This window comes from Piliocolobus tephrosceles, chromosome 19 (assembly GCF_002776525.5).
Source record: "Piliocolobus tephrosceles isolate RC106 chromosome 19, ASM277652v3, whole genome shotgun sequence".
In the NCBI taxonomy this organism is placed as follows: domain Eukaryota; kingdom Metazoa; phylum Chordata; class Mammalia; order Primates; family Cercopithecidae; genus Piliocolobus; species Piliocolobus tephrosceles.
Window position 1 is genome coordinate 21,644,641 of NC_045452.1, and position 27,763 is coordinate 21,672,403.

General features: G+C 39.1%; 1 protein-coding gene and 1 pseudogene across 2 annotated transcripts in view; one reads left to right on the forward strand and one right to left on the reverse strand.

Annotated features, from left to right (window-relative positions):
* ENTHD1 (ENTH domain containing 1) overlaps positions 1 to 25,932 on the reverse strand; it is a 121,925-nt gene extending 95,993 nt beyond the window's left edge. The window contains exons 1-2 of the mRNA XM_023222245.1: positions 25,923 to 25,932; positions 24,059 to 24,301 (exon numbers count right to left, since the gene is read on the reverse strand). Coding sequence (XP_023078013.1) covers positions 24,059 to 24,301; positions 25,923 to 25,932 — 253 coding nt within the window. The remainder of the gene's footprint in view (positions 1 to 24,058; positions 24,302 to 25,922) is intronic.
* Positions 20,009 to 22,046, forward strand: LOC111549081 (annotated as a pseudogene). The gene has a single exon (XR_002733602.3). The product of XR_002733602.3 is annotated as an acidic leucine-rich nuclear phosphoprotein 32 family member A pseudogene (transcript).
* Positions 25,933 to 27,763: the final 1,831 nt, after the last annotated feature.

The window sequence follows — 27,763 nt, forward strand, 5'->3', positions numbered from 1 at the left end:
TATCTTTTTGCTAAACAATATTTTTACAGTCCTAATCTTTCCCTTCCTATGTTAACTACTATATATTAGTACCAACTCTAAAAAGTCTAATCTGAAAGTATTAGTACCAACTGTATCTCAGCATATCATTGGGCACAATAAGAAGTATAAGAAAACTACTTTCAAATTGGTATATACACACTGCTGGGGACATGTAAAGATTTCCCAAGGGCTAGGTGGGCATGGATAGTTTTAAAGGAAGCAATTTCCAGATCCATAGCTTCCAGCTATGTTCTTTCCAAAAACTGATCTGCCTGAGAATGCAACTAGGCAGAGCTATCGGGCTAGTTCTTTCCCCTTTCCCTCCAATAATCAATTTTCTCCCACTGTACAAAAGAAAGGCATATCCTCACCCATCTTATTATAATACATCTTCCCAAGCATTAAAACCTCTAAGGCACCAAACAGTAGTTAAAAATACTAACAAAGAGGCAGCCTCCTTTAATCAAAGCAGAAAAAAACTAATGGTCTGTCCTGTCCACACATTTCTTTTAATGGGAAAGCATGGCATAAATAACAAGGTATTTTGGTCCACACCAGCATGTTTGATATTCTGATATGGTACAGTACGAGGCAGCAGGGCAGGTGACAAGTTTTGTTTAATGTCCTTGTGTTTTTCATTTCTCACCTATTATCAAATAATGCATTATTCCTAAGGAAGGGTCCCCTGAGAGCAAAGCCAGGCAAGCATGAGAGGCGGGGTGCCATATGTCACCAATGCAACAAACTCCTGATGAGGCTGTGTGCCTTTGCCATCCATCTTAGGAAAGGATTCAGGAGTGTGAAGATAACCAGGAAAACATCTATTTATACATTTCTTTTAATACAGTAAAACATTTTCTGAAAGAAACTTTAAATCTGATTTGGCTAGTTGTCTTAACAATGAGAGCTGGCTTTGCCAACTAGATTATATGGTAAATATTTTCCAAAAATTGAATGAATCAAATCTGAGGTTCTGTAAAGTCGATGAAAGTATATTTAGAGTATATAATGCAATAAAATCATTTTCTCAAAAAATTGTATTGACAGGTATATTGCAATTAATATTTTAATTTTTCTCACACTTTCTGAGTACATTTGGTCAAAGTATAACAGGTTTAATTAATAGTTATTTAATAAATTTTAGTATGAATTTTTGTGGTATTATTCCCAGAAACTGAGAAAGTAAATTACTCCTTATGACTGTTTAACAAATCATTTTCTAAGTAGGGTGTTTCTAATTCTTTGCTTTCAGCAACACTGAAGAAAGACTTCATCGAGTTAACAGTCAACAAGAGATAAAAATATATTTTTATAATAAATCACTATATAATTTTCAGCATATTACTTGGAAGGAATTCATAGAATTGATTGACACTATTATAATAAAGCACCTTCTTGTCCCATCTACGATTTAGGTGAACAGGTTTTCTCAGCATTTATATTTATACAAATATAAGTAAAACAGAGGCAGGATTTCTGCTGAGCCCTGCTTGTAGCTAGCAATCAGTCATATTCCTATGTGGGTAAACAAGCAGTTCCAAGTATCTCACAAAAGCATGTATTTCTAATAAAATTATATTTAACAAATATACAAATTTATAATGCATTTATGTGGTTTTGATTGCATACTAACAATAATTGTAATAAGTCAATCTAGAAGAACTATTAAAACCTTTGGTCAGAGAAAATTTAGAAAAATAATTTCAATTTTATATCTATTTGATGTCGAGAAGATTTCCAAGCATAAAAATATTTTATATTAGGATAAAATTCTGCAAGAAATGTGGAATAAACATATGACTTCAAAGAGAAAAGGGAATAATGTAAAATTTCTAACAGTTAAGGACTTCATGTATTTTTTTTTTTCAAATGAATGGCTACAGGTATCAATCACAGTGGTATTTAGATTCCTTCAGATACATTTGAAAGATGAATGTAACTTAACAGTTTGCTTGTTTTTTTTTTTCTTTTGTCCTTAATGTCAATATTTACAATGTGCCAGAATTATATCCTTTGCAGTTATTTATACTTATAAAACTTCATATATCAACTTAAAAATGTGTGAGGAGGTACATAGCGTTTCAAAATCATTTTAGGGGTTATGCAAAAAAAAAAAAAAAAAACTGAAAGGCAGCACATTCTTTACCTTCTAGAAGTTTATAGCTGACTAGGTATATAAGTCTAACATACAGACTTACAGGAAACAGAACACAATTATATGCTAAACATTCTTGAATTAATTAATTTTAGGAACAGATACTCTAAGGAGGAAAACAGCAATGTGCACCAGAGTAATCAGAAACAGCCACAAAGAGGCGAAGTAAAATTTGAACAAGGCTTTGAAGGATGGCTAGGATTCCAGTAAGTATAGAGGCAAAGAGAAATTACTCCAAGCAGAAGGAACTATGTGGGCAAAGGGAGAAAGTATGGTAGATGCCAGCGATACTGAAGAAATAAGAATTTTCCATTTATGGTTGTAACTTTTCATTTTGTTTTAACTTCACATAAAAGTGAATAATTAAAATGAGCTTATTTGGGGCTTCAAGATTTTGTAACTAATATTGGCAAAGAGTAGTGACTTGGGGCTTAGATCATCTATCTACTTTCACTGGATTTAATCAACTACATTATCACTCCCTCGGCATTCAGCAACTAAATTATCTTTGAAATCATATGGTCTTATGTTTTAGATATCACAGAAGTAGATTAGTAAAAATTTCAGAAGGTCAATTTTGAAGTAAATTGTGAGAGAAACTGAAGAATAGCAAGAATTGTGAAAGAAAAAATATCTTGCATGTTGGAGATGCATTTTGGCCTAGAATAGCCAAAATGTTGTAAACCTATCTTATCTTATGAGGCAAGAAAGAAAGCAATTAGAATATAGTGGGTCTATGGAAACTCATTAAATTTTTCTTTCAGTATCACATAGCCTAACACTGGAAGTGAGGTATGCTTAATTAGATTTGGTAATTACAAAACATTTATTTCTGGATTTTCACAAGCAAGTAGGACAGAACATACATTTAGTTCCTTATAGTTCCTTAGTGGAAATGAGATCCCTTTAGTCTTGTAAGCTACTTATCAATCGACACTGTGAAGTCACAAGCCAATGAAGACTAGTATGTGAATGAGAAACCTCAGAGGAAAAAGTAATGATGCTGCAGGAAATGAAGCCACTGAGTCATTCAAAGATGAGTGCTTCGATACCAAGGTTGTAAGTCCTTTGTGGAAACTATCTAGAAAGAAGCTGTGCATCCCATTGAGCCTGCACCACTCAGATAATACCACAAAGCAGAACTTGTGAACCCTGTGATATTTCTTAGATGAGATACCAAACTGACGTTCAAATTATCAGGCATTAGCAATGCACCAGCACATTTTGGAAATGCAATGGATTTCCAAATTGTTCCATTTATTATTTAGCATCTAATAACCATGTCTTTTTAGGTGTAAAGTAAGTAAATTAAGTAATTTGCTTAAAAATTAATTTTTAGTAACAAATATATTGCATCATAGAATATATTCAGTGGGCTAAGGAAGAACTAGTAAGATCTAAAAGTCAAGTCTCATGGTGCTTAAGTTTCTATCTAACTTTTACAGAATTGTGAATTTGGAACCTTGACTCCAATTTCGTTGTTTTGGCACATAGTTAAACTTAAGCATCTTAAATTAGTTGGTATTTGTCATTTTTTTTAACTTTCATTTTGTAATAATTTTAAGCTTACAGAAAAGTAACAAGAATAGTACAAAGAACGCCCATATGGTCTTCATCCAGATTCACCAATTGTTAACATTTTGCCCCATTTGCTTTATTCTCTATTCTCATTATCTATTTATGTACACATATTATTACTGTCCTATATTTTAAATCTAGAGGAAAAGCCATTGTAGGTTGGGTTCCCTAGGAAACAGACTCTCAGACTCAGATTTGTATGTGGGAGAGCCATTAGGGAGCGCTCTTAGAAACAATCAGTGAGGAGGGAGTCAGGCAGGCAGGCTTGGGTCAAGCAAGCGCAGTTGCAATAACTGTAGCACAGCTGCAATAAAGGACTCGGCTGATCCTTATAGGAGCTTTGAGGCTGGAATGGCTCTTCACAGTTGTCCTGCCTTGACGTAGGACCCCTTAGCTAGGGGGCATGATCTTGAACGAAGAGGCTCTCTTCAGCTGTTGGGAATTCCCAGAGGAGGATTCAGTTGAGAGCCCACAGCCAACACCCCTCCCGCAGCTCAAGAGTGCCTTGATCTTGAAGCAAGGATCTGGGAGACACACCACAGTATCCACTACAGACACAACCTCTATGTTGCTGCTTTATTGCTCTGCTTCTATTTACCTGAGAAATGCTTCAAAACACAGAAGATGGAGTGTAAAATTACCGTACATCTTTCTTGGTAGATAAATTTTGAGATTAAAGATGCACAATTACTGTACTTCTTTCTTGGTAGATGAATTTTGAGATTACTAGGGGAAAGGTATTTTTTAAGGTGAAAAGAGAAGAATAAGAAAACAGATGTTTAAGTAGATTTTTAAAGTTAAATTTGAAATAGGTAGATAAGAAAAGTGAAAACCAACTTTTACTGCTGGAGATCTTAAAAATGGAGTTGAGACAATTTTATTTCAGTATTTTGCTAACAATAGCATATAAAATTTGAGACACTGCCAGTAGTTCTCACTTAAGAATAATGAGAAACAGGAAACTTCATAAACCAAGTTAGATGCTCAGCTCCAGGGACGAGGAAAAATAAACAGTCACTACAAAAGCAAGTTTTCATATTCAGTGGCTGACTCCTGGGTTAAGACAGCAAAGTGAAACTGCAACACAGAATTCCCATCACCCAATACTCAACGAGATTTTTTAAAAAGTCAATAGCAATCTAACATAGAAACAGATATAACTAAAACTTCTAAAAGAAAAAGAATAAAAATAACTGGTGGCCAAGAAAAGAGACAAGATCTAGGACATCCCTTCTCCCCCAAAAGCAATGCTGGTAAGGTGACAACAACCTTAGAGTTCTCATCAATATCCACATGTCTGGAAAAAAGGGAACTGAATGGAGAATGTTTTCTTCCCACTTCTGACTGAGGAGAGGTGAAAACAGCTAGAGAAAAAAATGGGTGTAACAGAGTAAATAAAGATGCTTACACTTCAATGGACATGAAAGCCACAGTTTGACACTGAATTGGGTGAATGATCTAAAGCTTGAAGGTATCTCTCCCCCACAGGAATAGGATACATACCTCAACTAGGTAGAACGATCAGGACCTTGTATAAGAGACTCAAAAATAGAGCAGAGTTCAGGTGTTCTAAAGAAGACCATACATGGCCTCAGCTGAGATCTGCTACAGAAAAATGGATAAAATAATAGCCCACAGACTGCAGTCTGGTGGAGAAAACAGACTGATCTCAGATATGATGGGAAGAGTCAAGAAATCACTAAGTATTTCTGAACAAACAACAGCCAAAGTTTATTGTGCTGACTCTGTATTAGCCCATTTACTTCTTATAACAACTCCATCACAGGGCCTATGTCAACCCCATTTTACAGAAGGTGAAACTACAGCACAAGGGCTTAAGTAGCCAGTCCAAGGCCATACAACCAGTCAGGATTCAAATGCAGACAGTGTGGCTCCAGGACCTGAGCCCTTAACCATTATACTCTACCATCTTCAAGAGACAGTGCCTAGTGAGAGCTGCCTAAGCATCAGCAAGATGTGAAGACATGGCCTGGCAACTAAACAAAACATTCCAGTAGAAAAATGAGCAGAGAAGGAGGGAAGGAGAAGCATGAAAGAGAAGAAAGGAAGATGGCATGCATAAAAGAAAGATCCCAAATGCAGAAGAAAATGTAGCTCAAGAAACAGAAGGAAAATTCCTCACTATATGGCATTCATTTTTTTAAGTTATTGTAAATTATATCTTTCATAAAATTCATAATTGTTTCCTGTCACTACATAATATAAAGTTAAGCATTTAAAAAAATGTTTCTTGGCCTTACATGTTTCCTGTTTTTCTAGAAATGATTTTCATATTTGCTTCCTCTTTTTCTGTTGAGCTACTCCTTTCTCACTGATTGGCAGGAATTTTTTATATATTCTGGATACTAATCCTTTGTCAGTTATATGTGTTGGAAAATTTTCCCATTTTGTGGCTTTTTTTTTTTTCACTTTTACATGGTGTTTTTTTCCCTCAAAATCTACTACAAAACTATAGTAATCAAAATAGGGTGGTTCTGACACAAAACCAGACATACATTCTGTTCCAGTGGAACAGAACAGAGAGCCCAGAAATAAATCCATGCATTTATGGCCAACTGATCAGCAAAGGTACCAAGAACACACAATGGGGAAAGGACAGTTTCTTTGATAAGTGGTGCTGGGAACACTGGATATCCACCACACATATAAAAATCAACTTAAAATGGATAAAAGACTTAAAATGCCAGACCTGAATCTGTAAAACTACTAGAAGAAAACATAGGGAAAAGTTTCTTTTTGAGACAGGGTCTTGGTATGTCACCCAGATTGGAGGGCAGTGGTGTGATCACAGCTCACTGCAGCCTCTACCTCTCGGGCTCAAGCAATCTTCCCATTTCTGCCTCCTGAATAGCTGGGACTGCAGGCACATGCCACCATGCCCAGCTAATTTTTTTTTTTTTCTTAAGAAACAGGGTCTCGCTGTGTTGCTCAGGCTGGTCTCAAACTCCTGGGCTCAAGAAATTCTTCCGCCTTGATCTCCTAAAGTGCTGAGAGGCATGAGCCACCTGTCAAGTCATGAGGTACCACACCCAATGGGGAAAGACTTCTTGATATTGGTCTGGGCAAAGAATTTTTGTATATGACCCCAAAAGCACAGAAAATAAAAGATAATATAGTTTTATTAGTTTTCTAATGATGCTATAACAAATTACCACAAACTTAGTGGCCTAAGACAACCACCATTTATTATCTCACAGTTCTGTAGTCAGAAGTGCAGGCAGGTTAACTGGGTTCTCTGTTTCTGGGTTTCACAAAACCAAAGTCAAGAGTCAAGGTGTTGGCCAAGCTGGATTGCCATCTGGAAACCCTGGGGAAGAATCCACTTCCAAGCTCAATCCAGCTGTTGGCAGAATTCCGCTCCTTGCAACTGTGGGACTAAAGTCCCCATTTCCTTGCTAGCTGGCAACCAGGGGCCACTCTCACCTTCGAGGCCACTTGCATTCCTTATTACTCCATCTTCAAGCCAACAATAGTGCTTCAAATCCTTCTCACACTTGGAATCTTTCTGACTCCCTCTTTGGCCACCAGCTAGAGAAAACTCTCTGATTTTATTTTAATTAATTATTATTATTATTATTATTTGATACGGAGTCTCTGTCACTAGGCTGGAGTACAGTAGCACAATCTTGGCTCACTGCAACCTCCGCCTCCTGGGTTCAAGTGAGTCTCCTGCCTCAGCCTCCTGAGTAGCTGGGACTACAGGTGTGCACCACCACGCCCAGCTAATTTTTGTATTTTTAGTAGAGACGGTGTTTCACCATGTAGGCCAAGATGGTCTTCATCTCCTGACCTCATGATCTGCCCACCTTGGCCCCCCAAAGTGCTGGGATTACAGATGTGAGCCACCACGCCTGGCCAACTCTCTGCTTCTAAAGGACTCATCTGATTAGATAGGGCCTACCAGCATAATACCGTTTTTGCCACGGAATATAACAATCATGAGGGTGGTGATTCATCATATTCACAGGTTCCACCCATGCTCAAAGGGAAGAGGACTGTATACAGGCAAGGGTCATGGGGCTTATCCTCAGAACTCTGCCTACCACAAATGTCAAATTCATAAATACTTTCAAAAAATAATGTGCACTTTTTCTGTTTATGAAATACTTCCCTATTTCAATGTAAAGAATATATTCTAAATTTTCTTCTAAACATTTCAAAGTTTTGCCTTTTTACCTGTAAATCCTTAATTCATCCAGGTAGAGACCTCATTTCATTTTTACAATATGGATAAAAAATTATCCCAGTATTATTTATTGAGTAGTTCATTTTTTCTCCACTATTCAAAAATGCCACTTCTGTCATTTACTGATTCCGCAGTGGCCCAGGCCTGCTTTCTAGGGTTATGGTTTGTTCCATTGGTCTACACACCTATCCTGCATCCATACCACACTGTCATGATCAGTACAATTTTAGTCTTGTTATTTAGAAAGGCAAGCCCTCCACCTTACTCTATTTTAGGAATGTTTTGAATACTCTGGAACTTTATTCTTCCAGGTAAATTTTGGAATCAGTACATCAAATTCAACTCTTAAAATCCTTTTTGGATTTTGATTGTAACTGCACTGAATCAGCAGTTCTCTACTGGGAACAATTTGGTCCCCAGGGGACATTTGGCAATGTCTGCAGACTTTTGATTCAATACAATAGGAAGGGATGTTTGCTAATAGCATCCAGTGGATACAGGCCAGGGATGATGCTAACTATCCTGCAAGGCACAGCCCCCACAACAAAGAATGATCTGTTTCAAAATATCAGTAGTATCAAGGCTGAGAAACCCTCCACTAAATCTAGACAATTTGGAGAGAACTGACATGTTTACATTATTATTTTAATAAAAATGGAATATCTTTCCATTTATATAGGTCTTTAATGTATTTCAATTAAGCATTATAACCTACAGTGTACAGATTTTGTACTTCTTTTGTTAAGACTTATTCCTACATATTTTTAGCTATTATAAATGGTATCTTAAAAATTATGTTTAATATTTGTTGCTGATATATAGAATATAACTTGATTTTATGTTTTGATGTTATAGCCAGCCATCTTTCTAAAACTCATTATTTTAAATATGTCTGTAGATCTTTTGAAGTTTTCTATATGAAAATCCTATCATTTACCAATGATGCTCATGTCTTCCATTTTGATACTTACATTTTTAATTTCTCTTGCTTGTTTTACTGTGATGGCTAGGACCTCCACTATAAAGCTGACCTAGCAAGGAGTACTGAAATCCTTTTCTTCCAACTTATTCTAAAAGAAATAATGCCACATTCAAATGTAGGGAAATTTTTTATTTATATTTTTTCTTTCTTTTTTTTTTTTTTTTTTTTGCGACGGAGTCTCACTCTGTCACCCAGGCTGGAGTGCAGTGGCCAGATCTCAGCTCACTGCAAGCTCCGCCTCCCGGGTTTACGCCATTCTCCTGCCTCAGCCTCCCGAGTAGCTGGGACTACAGGCGCCCGCCACCTCGCCTGGCTAGTTTTTTGTATTTTTTTAGTAGAGACGGGGTTTCACCGTGTTAGCCAGGATGGTCTCGATCTCCTGACCTCGTGATCCGCCTGTCTCGGCCTCCCAAAGTGCTGGGATTACAGGCTTGAGCCACCGCGCCCGGCCTATATTTTTTCTTAACTTCAAATTTAATAGTACTTTGGTAAGAAAACGTGTCCTATATGAAACAGATTTTTCATATAGGACACGTTTTCTTACCAAAATACTATTATATGTGTTTCCTTTATAACACATATAATCAATTATAAAATCTATATTTTGGCCAGGCGCGGTGGCTCAAGCCTGTAAGCCCAGCACTTTGGGAGGCCGAGACGGGCGGATCACGAGGTCAGGAGATGGAGACCATCCTGGCTAACATGGTGAAACCCCGTCTCTACTAAAAAATACAAAAAACTAGCCAGGCGAGGTGGCGGGCGCCTGTAGTCCCAGCTACTCGGGAGGTTGAGGCAGGAGAATGGCATTAACTCGGGAGGCGGAGCTTGCAGTGAGCTGAGATTCGGCCACTGCACTCCAGCCTGGGCGACAGAGCGAGACTCCGTCTCAAAAAAAAAAAAAAAATTCATGTCCTTCACCTATCAATAAAGATGTTAAGAAGTTATCTACTATGATGGTAGATGTCTCAATTTCTTCCTGTATTTCTACCAATTTTTGCTTTATATACTTTGAAGTTATTTTACTGGGTATATTCACATTTAGAACTGTTACATCTTCCTGGGGAATTAAGCATCTTATTATTATCCTTAATGCTCTTGGCTTTAAAGTCTCCTTTGCCTGTTATTAAGTAGCTATACCAGCCTTCTTTTAGCTTATATATGCCTGACTTGCCTTTTTCCATACGTTGCTTTCAATCTTTATGTGAATTTATGCTTGCAGCATATATCTGGATTTCTTTTTCCCCAATCTGATAGTCTCTGCCTTTTAATGGATGAGTTTAATCTACTACTATTTACTGCCATTATTAATCTATTTGGGCTTATTTCTATTATTTATTTTACTTTTGCAAATTTCTATTTGTTTCATTTTATGCTTTTTGCCCTTTATAAAATTTTATTTTTTTTTTTCATTCTACTTCTTCTTGCCACTTGTCTGGAATTTATGCACTCTATTTCTCTTCTTTTAAAGTTTATTCTTGAAAGTTTATCATGCACGTTTACCATTAAAAGTTTACAGTCAAAGAATATTAATTACCTTCTCTTAAAAACACAAGGACCTTTAGAACACAACTCTGAACCTGCCCATTTCCACTTACATACCATGGCTACCCACTATTCTAATTGTCTTTTTCTTAACTCAAAAATTAGATTTATACAGAAAATGTCTATGATACATATATATTTATGTGTGTGTGTTTACCATTTATTCATTATTCTCTCTTGAATTTTCAACTATCTTTCTGGAATAATTTTCCTCTTTTTGAAGTATACCCTTAATGCAGGTCTCATGGTTGTAAACTCTCTTTGTTTTTTTATTCATCTATAAATAACTATTTCACCCTCACCCTTAAATAATAGTTTCGCTGGTACACAATTATAGGCTGTTATTTTCCTACAGCATTTCTAAGATACTATGTCACTGTCATCAGGCTTCCACTGTAGAAGATGAGAAGTTTTCTAGTACAGTAATTAATTGTCGTTCCTTTGTAGCAGTATCCTCCATATGGCTTAATTAATATTACTTTCATATTTTCCATTTTCTTTGGGCATATCTTCTAGCTCACTAAATACATTTTTTTAGTTCAGTAGTATTTCTCATTTCTGCAAGTTCCCTTTTTTCGAATTCATCCACTCAGTCCTAATAATCCCTTGATAATTGGTGATGCATGTGATTATATCCTTTATTTATGTAAATACATAGCTGTTCTGTATCTGACCTTTCCAATATCTACAGTCTTTGGGGGATTAAGTATGTTCTTTGCTGCTTACCTTCTCCTGGTTTGGTGATATTGGATTGTGAGCTCGTTGCTTGTCTTAAACTGGTGAAAATCCTATTGGACCTAACTTATGAACTGAGTACACTTTCTCAATTCAGTCCCCTTGAGGGTCTGGGATCAGCATAGTAATCCAAGGCTTTCCTTCCCAATGCTCAAGACAGGCCCCAAACTCATTCTCTGATCTACTAATAACTGCTCTTAAGCAACTCAACGCCTACAGTTACCTGCAGCTTCCCACAGGCAGAATGCCAAGTCACTGACCAGCTCACATGTGCTGTTCTTATTTTGTTTTACATTTTTCAAAAAGAGAACCTTAGAGACTTCCCATACTTCTTATGAGGCCAGTAGTGTCTCAAATAGTGTGTCACTTCCAGTCTTTGGTTATTGTGCAGTAAATGGTGTTCCTAGTCTCATTGCCAGAAGGAGACCTTTAATATTTCTTTTTCTTTTTTTTTGAGATGGAGTCTCGCTCTGTCCCCCAGGCTGCAGTGCAGTGACACAATCTCGGCTCACTGCAAGATCCGCCTCCCAGGTTCATGCCATTCTCCTGCCTCAGCCTCCCGAGTAGCTGGGACTACAGGTGCCCACCACCGCACCCAGCTAATTTTTTGTATTTTTAGTAGAGACAGGGTTTCACTGTGTTAGCCAGGATAGTCTTGATCTCCCTTTAATATTTTTTACTAAAAAACAGCATATAATTCCATTTTTATAAAAATAATTTATCTCTAGCTATCCATCTCTCTATATGTATGTATAGATTTTTTGTAAATGCTGGCCAGGCATGATGGCTCACACCTGTAATCCTAGCACTTTGGGAGGCTGAGGTGACCAGATCGCTTGAGTCAAGGAGCTTGAGACCTTCCTGGGCAACATGGTGAAACTTTGTTTCTACCAAAAAAAAAACAAAACCCAAAACCCAAAATTAGCTAGTGTGGTGGCGCATGCCTGCAGTCCCAGCTACTTGGGAGGCTGAGGTGGGAGGATCACCTGAGCCTAGGGAGACCAAGGTGGCAGTGAACTGTGATGGTGCCACTGTACTCCAGCCTGGACAACAGAGTGAGACCCTATCGCACAAAAAAGATGCCTAGAATTACAATCATCTGATATTAATGATGGCTATTTCTGAGTAATTGTATAACAAGCCTATATTGTTTTACAAGAGCATAATGTTTTTCTGAAACAAAAATAAAGAAACAGTTACGCATAGCTTAACAACAGGGATGCTTTCTGAGAAATGCACTGCTAGGCAATTTCATTGTTGTATAAACATCATAGAGTGTGCTTACACACATCGAGATGGTAGAGCTTACTACACACCTGGGCTATACGGTATAGCCTATTGCTCCTAAGCAATGAACTTGTATAGCATATTACTGTACTGAATGTGGTAGGCAATTGTAACACAATGGTAAGAATTTGTGTATCTAAACATATCTAAACATAGAAAAGGTACAGTAAAAATATATTATAATCTTATGGGACCAGTATCATACACGCAGTCCACCGTTGACTGAAACATATGACACATGACTATATTCTAAGATGTTAACAGTTTAGGGTGGTAGAGATATACATTATTTTTATATATTTATTTTTAAATTTAAAAGATCAGCTGTTTGACATTTATCAATGCAAATGTTTTCGTTACAACCACAGTTTGTACCATAAGCCCTGCCATCTCATCTACATGTGGCAAGGCAACCAAGCATGACTCCACATCAATTCTGTTAGTACAAAGCTCTTTGTAGGACGTAACAACATCAACATTGCTGTTTTTTTTTTTTTTTATAAAAGCATGACAACTACTTTGCAGGACAGCAAGTCCTCATTTAATGATGTCCACAGTCTCTTGGAAATTGCTACTTTAAGGGAAACAATGTATAATGAAGCCAATTTTACCATAGGCTAATTAATATAAACAAGAACTAAGTTCCTAGAGGATATTTCTAGTCACAAGAATGTCACCAAACTTCTAAATAAAGACCAAAACATATGGGAGGCCGAGGCGGGTGGATCACAAGGTCAGGAGTTCGAGACCAGCCTGGCCAATATGGTGAAACCCTGTCTCTACTTAAAAAATACAAAAATTAGCCGGGTGTAGTGGCAGGCACCTGTGGTCTCAGCTACTAAGGAGGCTGAGGCAGGAGAATCGCTTGAACCTGAGAGGCAGAGGTTGCAGTGAGCTGCGATCGTGCCACTGCACTCCAGCCTGGGCGACAGGGTGAGACTCTATCTCAAAACAAACAACCAACAACAAAAAAAAAAACCCAAAACACTTTTATTCTTTTTCTTATTTTTTGAGATAGAGTCTTGCTCTGTCACCCAGTCTGAAGTACAGTGGCACGATCGCAGCTCACTGCAACCTCTGCCTCTCAGGTTCAAGTAATTCTCCTGCCTCAGCCTCCTGAGTAGCTATGACTACAGGCAACCACCATCATGCCTTGCTAATTTTTGTATTTTTACTAGAGACGGGGGTTTCACCATGTCGGCCAGGCTGGTCTTGAACTCCTGGCCTCAGGTGATCCGCCTGCTTTGGCCTCCCAAAGTGCTGGAATTACAGGCATGAGCCACTGAGGTTGGCCCACTTTTATTATTAAACATTGAAATAAATGTGAGCTATACACACATTTAAGGAAGATTAGTAAAAACAACATGATTATCTGCTCCCTTCAGGGTCACAGGTGGCTGGAGCCCATCCTGGAAGCTCAGGGCACAAGATGGGAACCAGCCCTGGACAGGGACGCCGCTTCATTGCAGGGTGCACTCACACCCACTCCACACTCACTTGGACGGGGACCATTCAGACATGCCGATTCACCTGCTGTGCACATCCTTGGGAAGCGGGAGAAAAGCAGAGAACATGGAGAAAGCCCACGCAGACGGGGAAGAGTGTGCAAACTCCATACAGACAGGGGCCTCAGCCGGGAATTGATGTTTTTCTCATCAGTTATAACAACATTGAACAAAAAGATGTTATTCAAGGACCTACTGTATAATTTTGGTTCAACAGCAATGATAGTTTTCAGGGAAATTGTTCCATTATATGGAATGCTATTACATTTGACACAGACCAGAGTAATCCTTAATACAGGTAAAGTTCTGTTGCAAAGAATGATGCTAGTGAAGAGCTCTTTATGGAAGATCAGATAACCAACACAGGTAAAGTTCTGCTGGTCTGGCTGTAAGTAGTGCCTCTGGAGATCCTTTTCGTAATAACTGTTGCCTCTATAAAAATGGCCTGACATTAGAGCTGAGTTATAACTCTCCTTTTCATATTGTTCTGTCTTGCCATCAAGCAGCAAAGATCCTTAAGCCCATCTCTTCCTTCACACATCAGAAGCATCTAAACAAAAACCACCCAAGCTATCTCCTAGAATTAAAACTTGGGAAAACATCCAAGAAAAGAAAAAAAAAGAAGTAGAAGTGGCGATGTGTATATAACACCTTCTTTAAAGTGCCTCTTTTCCCTCGCTGATTCACCATAAAGAAGGGAGGCACAGCTGTTTCAGCTCTAGGTCTTGAAGGCTGGAAATCACATTTCCTGCATTCAATTTTACATTTCGCTGTAACTAAATAACTTAGAGACATCTTTAGACTCCTTCTAATGAAAATTTACCTGTATGATATCATCACTTGCCTCCATTTTCTTTAATGCAAATGTTAGTCAATTTCAGTTTCTTTCTTCTCCAATACATCATCCACTTACCCCCATTGCCTCTCTACAGCCTATCTTTAAACATTACTGTTTCCTCATTTCTACAACCCTAGGAGCAGGTCCTGGATGCCTGGATTGAAACAACTGTCTCTTACAAGCTTTGTTCAATTTGTATCTCCTTCATTTCTACACAAAGCAAAAAGAATTATCTTCCACAAACAGCTGTTTTCAGTAATAAGGAAGCTCAGTTCTGTGACTAAGTTAAACATCCCTTCTGTTCTCCAAGGCCTACAATGGTTCCTAGTTGCTACTCATATCAAATTGAGTTTATTAGGTCATTTATGAATTGCTCTGAGTACTCTCAGCTATCTGTCCCTACTGTTTTGCATATTCAAATTTATATTTTTATTCAATTTAGTCAGACAACTATATATTACCATGCTTAATCTGTGTCTTGTATTCTTTCCCACTATTGTAGAAACGATTTGTGATCCCCAGCATTTATTCTCTCCATCTTCCTTAATAACAGAATCTCTTAACTTTTATCTGGACAGATGATATTTCTCAACCTCCTTTGTAGCTAGGAGTGTCAGTGGGACTAAGTACTAAACAATAATGTGTGAGCTAAAATGTTATAAGCAACTTTTAATAAGTGTCCTTGTTAAAAAAAAAAAAAAAGGACAAAAAAAATTTTTAAAAAGGGAAGAGACATTCACATTTTCAATCTCCCTTCCTTTCTACTGGCTAGAAGGCAGGTGTGATGGCAGGAGCTCAAGCAGCTATGACTCAAAAAGTGGAACTGGACCCTGAAGTGGAATTTAAATGCTGAGTTTGGTGGAGCAACAAGACTCAAAAATAGCCCTGAAGCCAACATCGTGGAGAGCCATATCAGTCATAGAATACCTACAAGGGAGTATTTCAGAAGAGAGAAATAGATTTGTATGTTTAAGCGGCTAGCATTTTTGTGGTGTCTACTATCATAACTTGTGGATGCATCTCATTCTAACTTAGCTACCGCTCTTTGAGTTTTAATTTGCTACTTCTCCTGTCACATTAAGAATGTCCCCCTCATGACCGGACATGGTGGCTCATGACTGTAATCCCAGCATTTTGGGAGGCAGAGGCAGGCAGATCACCTGAAGTCGGGAGTTCAAGACCAGTCTGACCAACATGGAGAAACCCCGTCTCTACTAAAAATACAAAATTAGCCAGGAGTGGTGACATGTACCTGTAATCCCAGCTACTCGGGAGGCTGAGGCAGGAGAATCACTTGAACCTGGGAGGCAGAGGTTGCGGTGAGCCAAGATTGCTCCATTGCACTCCAGCCTGGGCAACAGAGTGAAACTTCATCTCAAAAAAAAGAATGTCCCTTCAATTTCTTATTTTTTCCTACCCCAACTCCAAACTGTCAGTTTTCTTTCTTCCTTTAAAATACACCTTCAGATTCAAATGCCTACATAGAATTGGTTAGTATTGCCAAGTTTAATTAATCCAATTACTCTTTTTTGAACACAAACACACACATCTGTATATCTAGGATGTATTCATATAGAAGGCAGATAAATGAAATAAAAATAACAGATTTTAAAACAAATTTACTACAGATTTTACATCCAAACATTCACTGTTCGCTTTAAATGGTACTCTTACTATAGATTTACTATAATGATGCCATCATTGACTAAAGTTTTTTTAGAGTATCTTTTCATGAAACAGACTTAGAAGAACGTGGTAGCAAGATCTTGTCTAGAAAAAGTATTTTTTCAAGTCAGCTGGGTGTGGCGGTGTGTGCCTGTAGTCCCAGCTACTTGGTAGGCTAAGCCAGGAGGATTACTTGAGTCCAGTAGTTCAAGGCTGCAGTGAGTCATTATCATACCACTGCGCTCCTGCCGGGGTGACAGATCAAGACCCTGTCTCAGAAGAAAAAGAAAAAAGAAAAGGAAAAGAAAAAGCACATAGTACATCACAAGCTATAACCTCCATTAGAGCAGAAATATAGCCAATTTACTTACCGGCCTTAGAACATGTCTGCCATTATAGTGAGCCAGACACTCAATATGTGTTTGTAGTAGTAAAAAATAATAAATCGTAGCAAAACTTCATTTGAAGATGGATTCACTTTTTAAAAATAGTCAAGTCATTCATAGCTCAGTGTAGTGAATGAGACATGTCATAAAGATGGAGAATATCATTTTAGGTTTAAAAATGCAATCTGTGGGGCCAGGTACAGTGGCTCATGCCTGTAATCCCAGCGCTTTGGGAGGCCGAGGTGGGCAGATCATCCGAGGTCGGGAGTTAAGAGATCAGCCTGACCAACATGGAGAAACCCTGTCTCTACTTAAAATACAAAATTAGCTGGGCGTGGTGGCGCACGCCTGTAATCCCAGCTACTCTGGAAGGCTGGGGCAGGAGAATCACCTGAACCCGGGAGGCGGAGGTTGCAGTGAGCCGAGATCATGCCATTGCGCTCCAGCCTGGGCAACAAGAGTGAAACTTGGGCTCAAAAAAAAAAAAAAAAAAAAAAAAAGCAATCTGTGATTACAAAACAATAAACTAGAATTTCTTGCATGAATCATAAAATCAGAGTTGAGTTACTTCTGTATTAATTTAGGGATTCATTTCCTAAGCTTACAATTAACCAGGCCAAGTTCGCTCCAGTTTCAGAGCATCTGCCTTGCTGTTCCCTCTGCCTGATATACAGGCACACCTTGAAGATACTGTGGTGGGTTGGGTTCCACATTACTGCAATAAAGCAAATATTCCAGTAAAGCAACTCACACAAACTTTTTTGTTTCCCGGTGCATATAAAAGTTATGTTTACATTAGACTGCAGTCTGCTTAGTAGACTTAGTATGCAATACCATGTTGCCTAAAAAATACATATACATAACTTAATTAAATAATACTTTATTGCTAATTTAAAAAGGCTAACAATTATCTGAGCCTTCAGTGAGTCATCATCTTTTTGCTGGTGGAGGGTTCTGTCTCCATGTTGAGGGCTGCTGATAGATCAGGGTAGTTGCTGCTGAACGTTGGGAAAGCTGTGGCAATTTTTTAAAGTAAGACAACAATAAAGCCTGCAACATCAACTGATTCTTCCTTTCACAGAAGATTTCTCTGTAGCATGTGATGCTCTTTGATAGCATTTTACCCACAGAACTTCTTTCAAAATTAGAGTCCTCTCTAATCCTGCCACTGCTTTCTACTAAGTTTACGTAATATTCTGAATTCTTTGTTGACATTGCAGTAAGTTCACAGTATCTTCATAGGAGTAGATTTCATCTCAAGAAACCACTTTCTTTGCTCATCCATAAGAAGTAACTCCTCATCTGTTCAAGTTTGATCATGAGATTGCAGCAATCCAGTCACATCTTCAGGCTCCAGTTCTAATTCTAGTTCTCTTACTATTTCCACCACATCTGCAGTTCCTTCATCTACTGAAGTCTTGAACCCCTCAAAGTCATCCATGAGGGTTGGAATCCACTTCTTTCCAACTCCTGTTAATATTGAAATTGTGACTTCCTCCCATGAATCACAAATGTTCTTAATGGCATCTAGAATGGTGACTCTTTTCCAGAAGGTTTTTAATTTACTTTGCTCAGATCCATCAGAGGAATCACTATCTATGGAAGACATAGCTTTATGAAATGTATTTCTTCAGTAATAAGACTTGAAAGTTGAAATCACTCCTTGATCCATGGGCTGAAGAATAAACACTGTGTTAGCAGGCATGAAAACAACATTAATCTCCTTGTACATCTCCATCAGAGCTCTTGGGTGACCAGGTGCACTGTCAATGAGCAGTAATATTTTTAAAGAAATCTTAAGGGCACTAGGATTTTTGGAATGATGAACGAGCAGTTGGCTTCAACTTAAAGTTACCAGTTGCATTAGTCCCTAACAAGAGAGTCACCTGTCCTTTGAAGCTTTGAAGCCAGGCATTGACTTCTCCTCTCTAGCTATGAGAGTCCCAGACGGCATCTTTTTCCAACAAAAGGCTATTTCGTCCACATTGAAAATCTGTTTAGGGTAGCCACCTTCATCAATTACCTTAGCTAGATCTTCTGGAAAACTTGCTACAGCTTCTCCATCAGTACTTGCTGCTTCACTTTGTACTTGTATGTTATGGTGACAGCTGCTTTCCTTAAACCTTATGAACCAACCTCTGCTAGCTTCAAGATTTTCTTCTGCAGTTTCCTCATCTCTCTCAGTCTTTGCAGAATTAAAGACAGAACACTGTTCTGGATTAGGCTTTGGCTTAAGGGATACTGGGGCTAGTTTGATCTTCTATCCAGACCATGCAACCTTTCTCCATATCAGCAAAGGCTGTTTCCCATTCTTATCATTCCTGTATTCGCTGGAGCAGCACTTCCAATTTCCCACCAGAATTTTTCCTTTACATTCATAACTTAGCTAACTGTTTGGCAAAAGAGGCCTACCTTTCAGCCTATTTCAGCTTTCAACATGCCTTCCTCACTAAGTTTAATCATTTCTAGCTTTTGAATTAAAGTGAGAAACCTGTGACTCTTCCTTACACTTGAACACTTACAGGCCATTGTAGGGTTATTAATTGGCTTAATTTCAATATTGTTGACTCTCAGGGACTAGGGGGACCCAAGGAGAGAGAGAGATGGGGATCAGTGAAGCAGCCAGAACATACATGACATCTATCAATAAGTTCACTGGTCTTCTACAGTCAGGGTTTGTGGTACCCCAAAACAATTATAACAGTAACATCTAAGATCACTGATCATAGATCACCATGACACATATAATAATAAGGAAAAAGTTAAAAACATTGCGGCCGGGCGCGGTGGCTCAAGCCTGTAATCCCAGCACTTTGGGAGGCCGAGAGGGGCGGATCACGAGGTCAGGAGATCAAGGCCATCCTGGCTAACACGGTGAAACCCTGTCTCTACTAAAAAAAAAAAAAAAAAAAAAATACAAAAAACTAGCCGGGCGAGGTGGCGGGCGCCTGTAGTCCCAGCTACTCGGGATGCTGAGGCAGGAGAATGGCGTGAACCCGGGAGGCAGAGCTTGCAGTGAGCTGAGATCCGGCCACTGCACTCCAGCCTGGGCGACAGAGCGAGACTCCGTCTCAAAAAAAAAAAAAAAAAAAAAAAAAAGGCTCGAGAACCGAGCGGAGCTGGTTGAGCCTTCAAAGTCCTAAAACGCGCGGCCGTGGGTTCGGGGTTTATTGATTGAATTCCGCCTGCGCGGGAGCCTCTGCAGAGAGAGCGCGCCAGAGATGGAGATGGGCAGACGGATTCATTTAGAGCTGCGGAACAGGACGCCCTCTGATGTGAAAGAACTTGTCCTGGACAACAGTCGGTCGAATGAAGGCAAACTCGAAGGCCTCACAGATGAGTTTGAAGAACTGGAATTCTTAAGTACAATCAACGTAGGCCTCACCTCAATCGCAAACTTACCAAAGTTAAACAAACTTAAGAAGCTTGAACTAAGCGATAACAGAGTCTCAGGGGGCCTGGAAGTATTGGCAGAAAAGTGTCCGAACCTCACGCATCTAAATTTAAGTGGCAACAAAATTAAAGACCTCAGCACAATAGAGCCACTGAAAAAGTTAGAAAACCTCAAGAGCTTAGACCTTTTCAATTGCGAGGTAACCAACCTGAACGACTACCGAGAAAACGTGTTCAAGCTCCTCCCGCAGCTCACGTATCTCGACGGCTACGACCGAGACGACAAGGAGGCCCCTGACTCGGATGCTGAGGGCTACGTGGAGGGCCTGGATGACGGGGAGGAGGATGAGGAGGAGGAGGAGTATGATGAAGATGCTCAGGTAGTGGAAGACGAGGAGGACGAGGATGAGGAGGAGGAAGGTGAAGAGGAGGATGTGAGTGGAGAGGAGGAGGAGGATGACGAAGGTTATAATGATGGAGAGGTAGATGACCAGGAAGATGAAGAAGAGCTTGGTGAAGAAGAAAGGGGTCAGAAGCGAAAACGAGAACCTGAAGATGAGGGAGAAGATGATGACTAAGTGGAATAACCTATTTTGAAAAATTCCTATTGTGATTTGACTGTTTTTACCCATATCCCCTCCCCCTCCTCCAATCCTGCCCCCTGAAACTTATTTTTTTCTGATTGTAACGTTGCTGTGGGAACGAGAGGGGAAAAGTGTACTGGGGGTTGCGGGGGGAGGGGGGGTGGGTGGGGGTGGAATAAAATACTATTTTTACTGCCACTCTTTATTTTTTCCCCCTACTTTTTCTTTGTGTCTGGTTTTTGTCCCTGTAAATGCGATAGCTAAGTACACACTAAGTGAGCATTTGTTCCTGACTCTCAAAGAGGATGGTTTGGAGTTCTCTTACGTTTCCTGGTATTTCCCAAGTCTCTTGGGTTGGGTGGAAGGCTGTGGCTGGTCTCAGTTTGGTTTCTCAATGCCCAGGAGTAGCTGAGCACCAGCCATGTTTTTTGCTTTGGTTCACGTGATACCTGCTTTTCTCGGGCCTGCTAGAGGCATCCAACGCCCTGGTTTGTAAATAGCAACCTAAAGGCGTATTTTGGCACTGGTCTGGGGACATTCCCCATCTCTCATCCCTTTTCCCCCTTCACAGATGGTGGTGGGCTTCGCTCTACAAAGAGGACTCTGATGTTACTCTTGAGAGCTTATGAGCCAGAGAGCTGAAAACGGCAGGCTTGTAAGTTACAAGGAAAATGGATTTGGTAATTAAAATTAAAAGAGAAGAAACACACCCTCAACTTCTTTAAAAGAAAAAAAAAAATACTGTCCTATCTTGTTCTGTAAAATATTAGAACGCTTTGTTTTACAAAAATGATGAGAGAATTCTTCCACATGTGCTTCTGTGCTTAGAACATTTTTACAGACCTAAGCGCTGGAGACGTTGCTGCATGTCGGCTGGGTTTTTTTTTTTTCATACACCCGAGCACGGAAAAACTAACACAAAATTGTATTTTCTTACCTAGTGGAAATCTGAAATGACTGCAAATTCCTGGTGAATGTACAGGTTTGCTTTCGTGTCCCTCTTCTGGTTGCTTTAGAAGTGACGTGTAATTTCTGAACCCATGTTTCATCTGTATAAAAGAACATCTGCACCAGTTTTTCTCCTGCCCCTCAGAAGAGCCAAACTTTGAGTTTTATGTCTGTTTGTCATTGATAAATTTCAATAAATCTTTTTATACAAAAAAAAAAACATTGCAAGAACTACCAAAATGTGACACAGACACAAAGTATGCACATGCTATCAGAAAAATGGCGCCAATAAACTTCCTGGGTGCAGGGTTGCCACAAACCTTCAATTTGTAAAATATGCGTTATCTGTGAAGCATAATAAAGCAAAGTGCGATCGATCAAGGTACGCCTGTACATGGGCTGCTCCCTCACTTCATTCAGGTCTGCTTAAAGACTCTCTTCCTCCAAAAGGCCTTCCCTCATCACGTGACCTAAAATAAATCCATCCCTGTCACTCTCTGTTCCCTGACCCTGCTTTCCTTTTCTTTATAGGACTTGTTATTATCTGACATATTTTGTGCTTCTGACAGAGACATCCTAGTCTCTATCGCTAGAATATTAGTTCCATGATAAAATAACATTTATTCACTCCTATAGCTCCAAAGTTCTGCTGAATATCCAAATTTTAAATAAATTCAATAATTATGTATTTACAATGAAAGAAGAAAGAATTGAGAAAAGAAAAGAAGGAAGAGTAAGAAAGGTAACATTGAAGAAGCATAAGAGGGGAAGAAACTCTGGATGACTCATAATTGGTTATTCTTCTCTGTTACTCTGTTTTTAGCATCAGTTTGAAGTAAAGGCTCCCATGAGAAAAATTTCAAAATGAGTGGCTGTCTCTTTTGGAAATTTATTTCAAAAGAATCAGATCCCCTAAAGAAAGAAATTCCACCACTTTTAGAAGCAGGTAGGTAGTATTTGCTACTATACTTACAATGGCTCCCTCTTATAATGTCTCTCTCCAATTCCAAATATGGATGTTCAGTCAATGTCCCATTGGGTGAACATTTGAAACTCTTGATTAAGTCAGAAAAGTACTTGAATGATTTTCAGCAAGATTAACATGTGTTGGTATTACTAGTAACACTGTTACATTTTTGCACTTAACTGACAGCTGGAATTATCTATTTGTACTGAATACAAAGGGACAGTTCTCTAAGTCACATTTCACTGATGTTCTTGCTTCCTTAAGCTGTCCATTCCTCATAGACAATTTATCAACAGGGTTTCTACTGGAGAAGTTAGAGGAAAATGATATTTTTTTAAGTTTTAGCAAATTTGGTAGAAAAGATGATAGTATTTTTCTACTGATGTCTATTATAACATTATAAAAAAATCCCGTTTTTATAAAAGTTCAGCAGTCCATATTTAAAGCTTTAAGCAAAGGAAAGAGTACAAAGTATTGTCCTAGAAGAATTTTTAGAGCACTTTTAGGATTCTGAAGCTCACTTTAGAAAGTGTCAATTATTTGATTTATATTATAGGATCAAAGAGACCTCATACACACATATCCAGACACCTAGTGTTAGAAAACTGTAGTCCTTCACTTTCCAGTTAAGGATAAAAATCTTAAAATTGAATCATGATGCCAAATAGTGTAGTCACTAGTTTAATAGCTTAAAAGCTCAAAAACATTTTATTTGAATCAAAGATAACTGCATTCAGAAAACAGTCATAAAATTGGGCCGGGCACAATGGCTCATGCCTATAATCCCAGCACTTTGGGAGGCCAAGGCAGGAGGATCCCTTGAGGTCAGGTGTTCGAGACCAACCTGGGCAACATGCTGAAACCCTGTCTCTACTAAAAATACAAAAATTAGCTGGGCATGGTGATGGGAGCCTGTAATCCCAGCTACTCAGGAGGCTGAGGCAGGAGAATTGCTTGAACCCGGGAGGCAGAGGTTGCAGTGAGCTGAGATCTTGCCACTACACTCCAGCCTAGGAGACAGAGCAAGATTCCATCTCAAAAATAAATAAATAAAGCAAAGAAATAGAGCAAAGAAATAAACTAAAAAATGTCATAAAATCTTCTACTGAATATTCTTCGTCGTCGTTTTCTATAGTATGAAGCCTAATATGGTAATAGTAGTACTAAATGATATTAATAATTTAGTACTAAAACATAGTATTTTATATTTTTAAATCATTTTTAATGATACCTGTTGCATTTTAGGCCAATGGTCATATACGTACTTTTATTATGTAGCCTTCCAAACTTAGGAAGCTTACACTTCTTCTCTGAAGCAGAAATATCTGGTGTGGGGGCAGAAGTACGCGCTGTCAGTGAGCTACTTGAACCAAGTGGTCTTTTAGAAAACAACATAGAGTAGGAGGTACGCTGTCTAGTCCGACATGCCACTTCCCTCTCTTTACACAGCAACTGTTCATCCATCAGCAATGTGATGACTTGCTTAGATTTTTCCCGGACATAGTAACCTGAAAAATACATTGAATCTGCTTAGAAAAGGAAATACTAGTTAAGGCTATAATTAATTCTTATTCTAGAGAAATTTTTTAAAAAGTAAAAATGTCAGCAGTGAAAAAACCTGCAGCAAATAAAGAACTGCTGATACGTATATTCCTTTTCTTATACTTTAAAAGGTAAATAGGTCATTAATATATGATAAAATTATATACTGGCATTACATTTTTCACTTTAAATACATTATTGGATTTTCCTTTTAAAAGCAATATATGGCTGGGCGCGGTGGCTCATGGCTGTAATCCCAGCACTTTGGGAGGCCAAGGCGGGCGGATCACAAAGTCAGTAAATCAAGACCATCCTGGCCAATATGGTGAAACCTCATCTCTACTAAAATACAAAAAACTAGCTGGGCATGGTGGCATGTGCCTGTAGTCCCAGCTACTCAGGAGGCTGAGACAGGGGAATGGCTTGAACCTGGGAGGCAGAGGTTGCAGTGAGCCAAGATTGCACCACTGCACTCCAGCCTGGCAACAGAGCGAGAGCGAGACTCTGTCTCAAAAAAAAAAAAAAAAAAGAAAAGCAAAAGCAATATATTCTTTGCAATAATCAAACAACATAGACATACAAAGAAGGACTATGAATTGGATCTAGATATACTGACCTAGATGTATGACCAGGACACATGGTTAAAGATTTAAAGTAACATACACAATTTGATTTGAAGCTGTAACATATAGAGGAAAAGAAACCACTATATATGTATACAGAAGAGAGAAGCAGATAGAGAAATACATACAACTATGGTTTGAATATATCCCCTCCAAAATTCAAGTACTGCCAATGTGATAGTATTAAGAGGTGGAGCCTTTAAGAGGTGGTTATGCCATGAGGTCACCTTCTTTGTGAACAGAATAAAGATCCTTATTAAAGAGGCTTCCCACAGCATTTGTCTCTTGCTTGCCTTCCACCATCCCGTTTCGGACCTTCTGTCACATGAGGACATAGCATTCCTCCCTTCCAGAGGATGCAGCATCAAGGTGCCATCTTGGAAGCAGACAGCAGCCCTTACCAGACAACTGAACCTGCCAGTGCCCTGATCCTGGACTCTCCAGCCTCCAGAACCATGAAAAAATAAATTTCTCTTCTTTCTAAATTACCCAGTCTGTGGTTCTCAGTTATAGAAGCACAAGCAGACTAAGACAGACAGACAGACAAGAATATAGGAAGGCAGGCAGGCAGGCAAACATATGGCATACTCACAATATTGTTAACATCTGTTACCTTACAGGGGTACAGTTGGGGTGGGGCAAGAAAAGGGAGAGCAACTGGCTTTTCTTTGACATAACATCCTATCCAAACAATTTGTTGCTTTTTAGCAGAGTGACAGAGCACAGTCAAAGACAAGAATTCTAGTGATAGTGACAGCTCTGTCCTTAACCATCTGTGTGACTTTGAGTCAGTCAGGTGGTCTATCTGGGCCTGAGTCTTCTATCTGAAAAGCAGCACAAGCAATATCTGTCTGGTTGAATTCCCAGATACAAAGGTACACTGTAACCTATAACTCACTCAAATATAAGGTATTACTATTATTTCAATCTTCTTCCTAGAAAAACGATAAGGGAAATCACTTGCCTTTCTCCATCTTGGGATGAACTCACAAATATGGCTTCCCAAGCCACCTTTCAAAAATAAACTGAAAAGTCCCCTAATGATCCACTTGTATGTTCATTGTGGGCTCTAGGTATGATGAATTAAAGTATTAATGTTTTCTAACTATAATTTACTAGCAGTGGGAGTAATGAGAAATGGTCACATTTGTGGTATATTTAGATGACAGTGGCCAACAATGTTCTCTCACTGCTGGTCACTTCATTAAGCATTGGTGTGGACAGTGTCAGAAGCTTTTGCTCAAGCTGCCGTCTTTCCCAAGATTATTTTATCTAATCTCACTTCTTAGTTATTTCTTCCTTCCAAATCAACTTTATAACTGCTTCAAATCATATCATTCTAAACACCCTTAGCCTCCTATGATCAGTTTGCGTTCCATAACCCGAATTTCCACAATGTTTTGGGAAATCATTCAGTGTCATGTGATAAACAGAAGTCGGCTATGAATTTTAGCCTTTCGGAACAATATGTCAGACACTTATCCTTCCCCTGAAAAACGGACAAAGCTTGGTTTTGGAGGCACAAAGAAAATGTTTTCCCATGTTTAACATCAGGAACTCATTTCCTTCCACCTTCCCCCTCATTCCTTCTACTCTAGCTACCCTGGTGCTTTACTCTGCAATTCTACCAAGCTCTTCACCTCCTTAGAGCCATATTTTGGCTGTTGCTTCTGCCAGGAACTCTCTGTATGGCTCTATCCCTGATTCACTCAGGTCTCTTCTCAAGTGTCACCTCCTCAGAGAATCTCCGTTCTGCCTACCCTTTCTAAAACAGCCCCACCCTCACTGCTCTCTATTCCTTTCTCCTGCTGTATTTTTCACCTTGGCATTTATTACTACCTAGTATTATATATTTATTGGTTTATTTATTTATTGTTTGTTTCCTCACCAAACATACAAGCTCCATGAGGGGCAGAGAAGTCTCATTTTAAACATTGATATTTTCAGTGTCTCCAAGAGTGACTGGCACACAGTAGATGCTCAGTAAATATTTACTGAGTTTCCAAGGTGCATGGATCACTTAAGGCCGGGAGTTCGAGACCAGCCTGGCAACATGGTGAAACCCCATCTCTACTAAAAACACAAAAGTTAGCTGGGCACAGTGGTGTACACCTGTAATTCCAACTACGGTGGTGCACACCTGTAATCCCAACTACTCAGGTGGTGAGGGATGACAAACGCTTGAACCCAGGAGGCAGAGGTTGCAGTGAGCTGAGACTGGGTCATGGCACTCCAACCTCTCCAGCCTGGGTGACAGTGTGAGACTCAGTTTCAAAAAAAAAAAAAAAAATTAGTGAATTAATCAATAAAGAAACAAATTACCAAAAAGCTGCTAATTTTCTTCTTGACATAGTGTAAATGGAACCAGATTGATGAAAAATACTAAGTCAATTTACAACTTAGCTGCCTAAGACAGTTGCTTGGCCTGAAATAATTTCTTGTAACACTGCTCTAATTAAGTTAGAACTAGAAATCATAGAATAGATGTGAAATATTCTCCTTGGAGTCTGTGTGGATTGGTGGGATTTGAGGGCAGCTGCAATAGTTCTAAGACACAAGCAGTTACACCAAGCAGAGAGCCAGTTGCAATCGTGGAGGACTTCTCCCCAGACCATCAGAGCCCCACCCTGAGGTAGCAGTCAGCAGCACCAGGAAGATCAGGCCACAGCAGTTCACCAAACACAGGGAAGAAATTACCCAGAAGTGAACTTCTACCCACTACCTGGCTGTTCAAAAGCATCAAAGTTGAAAGTGAGAAAATCCAAGAAGAACCTAATAAACCTGTTTCAAGGATGAGTTAAATAA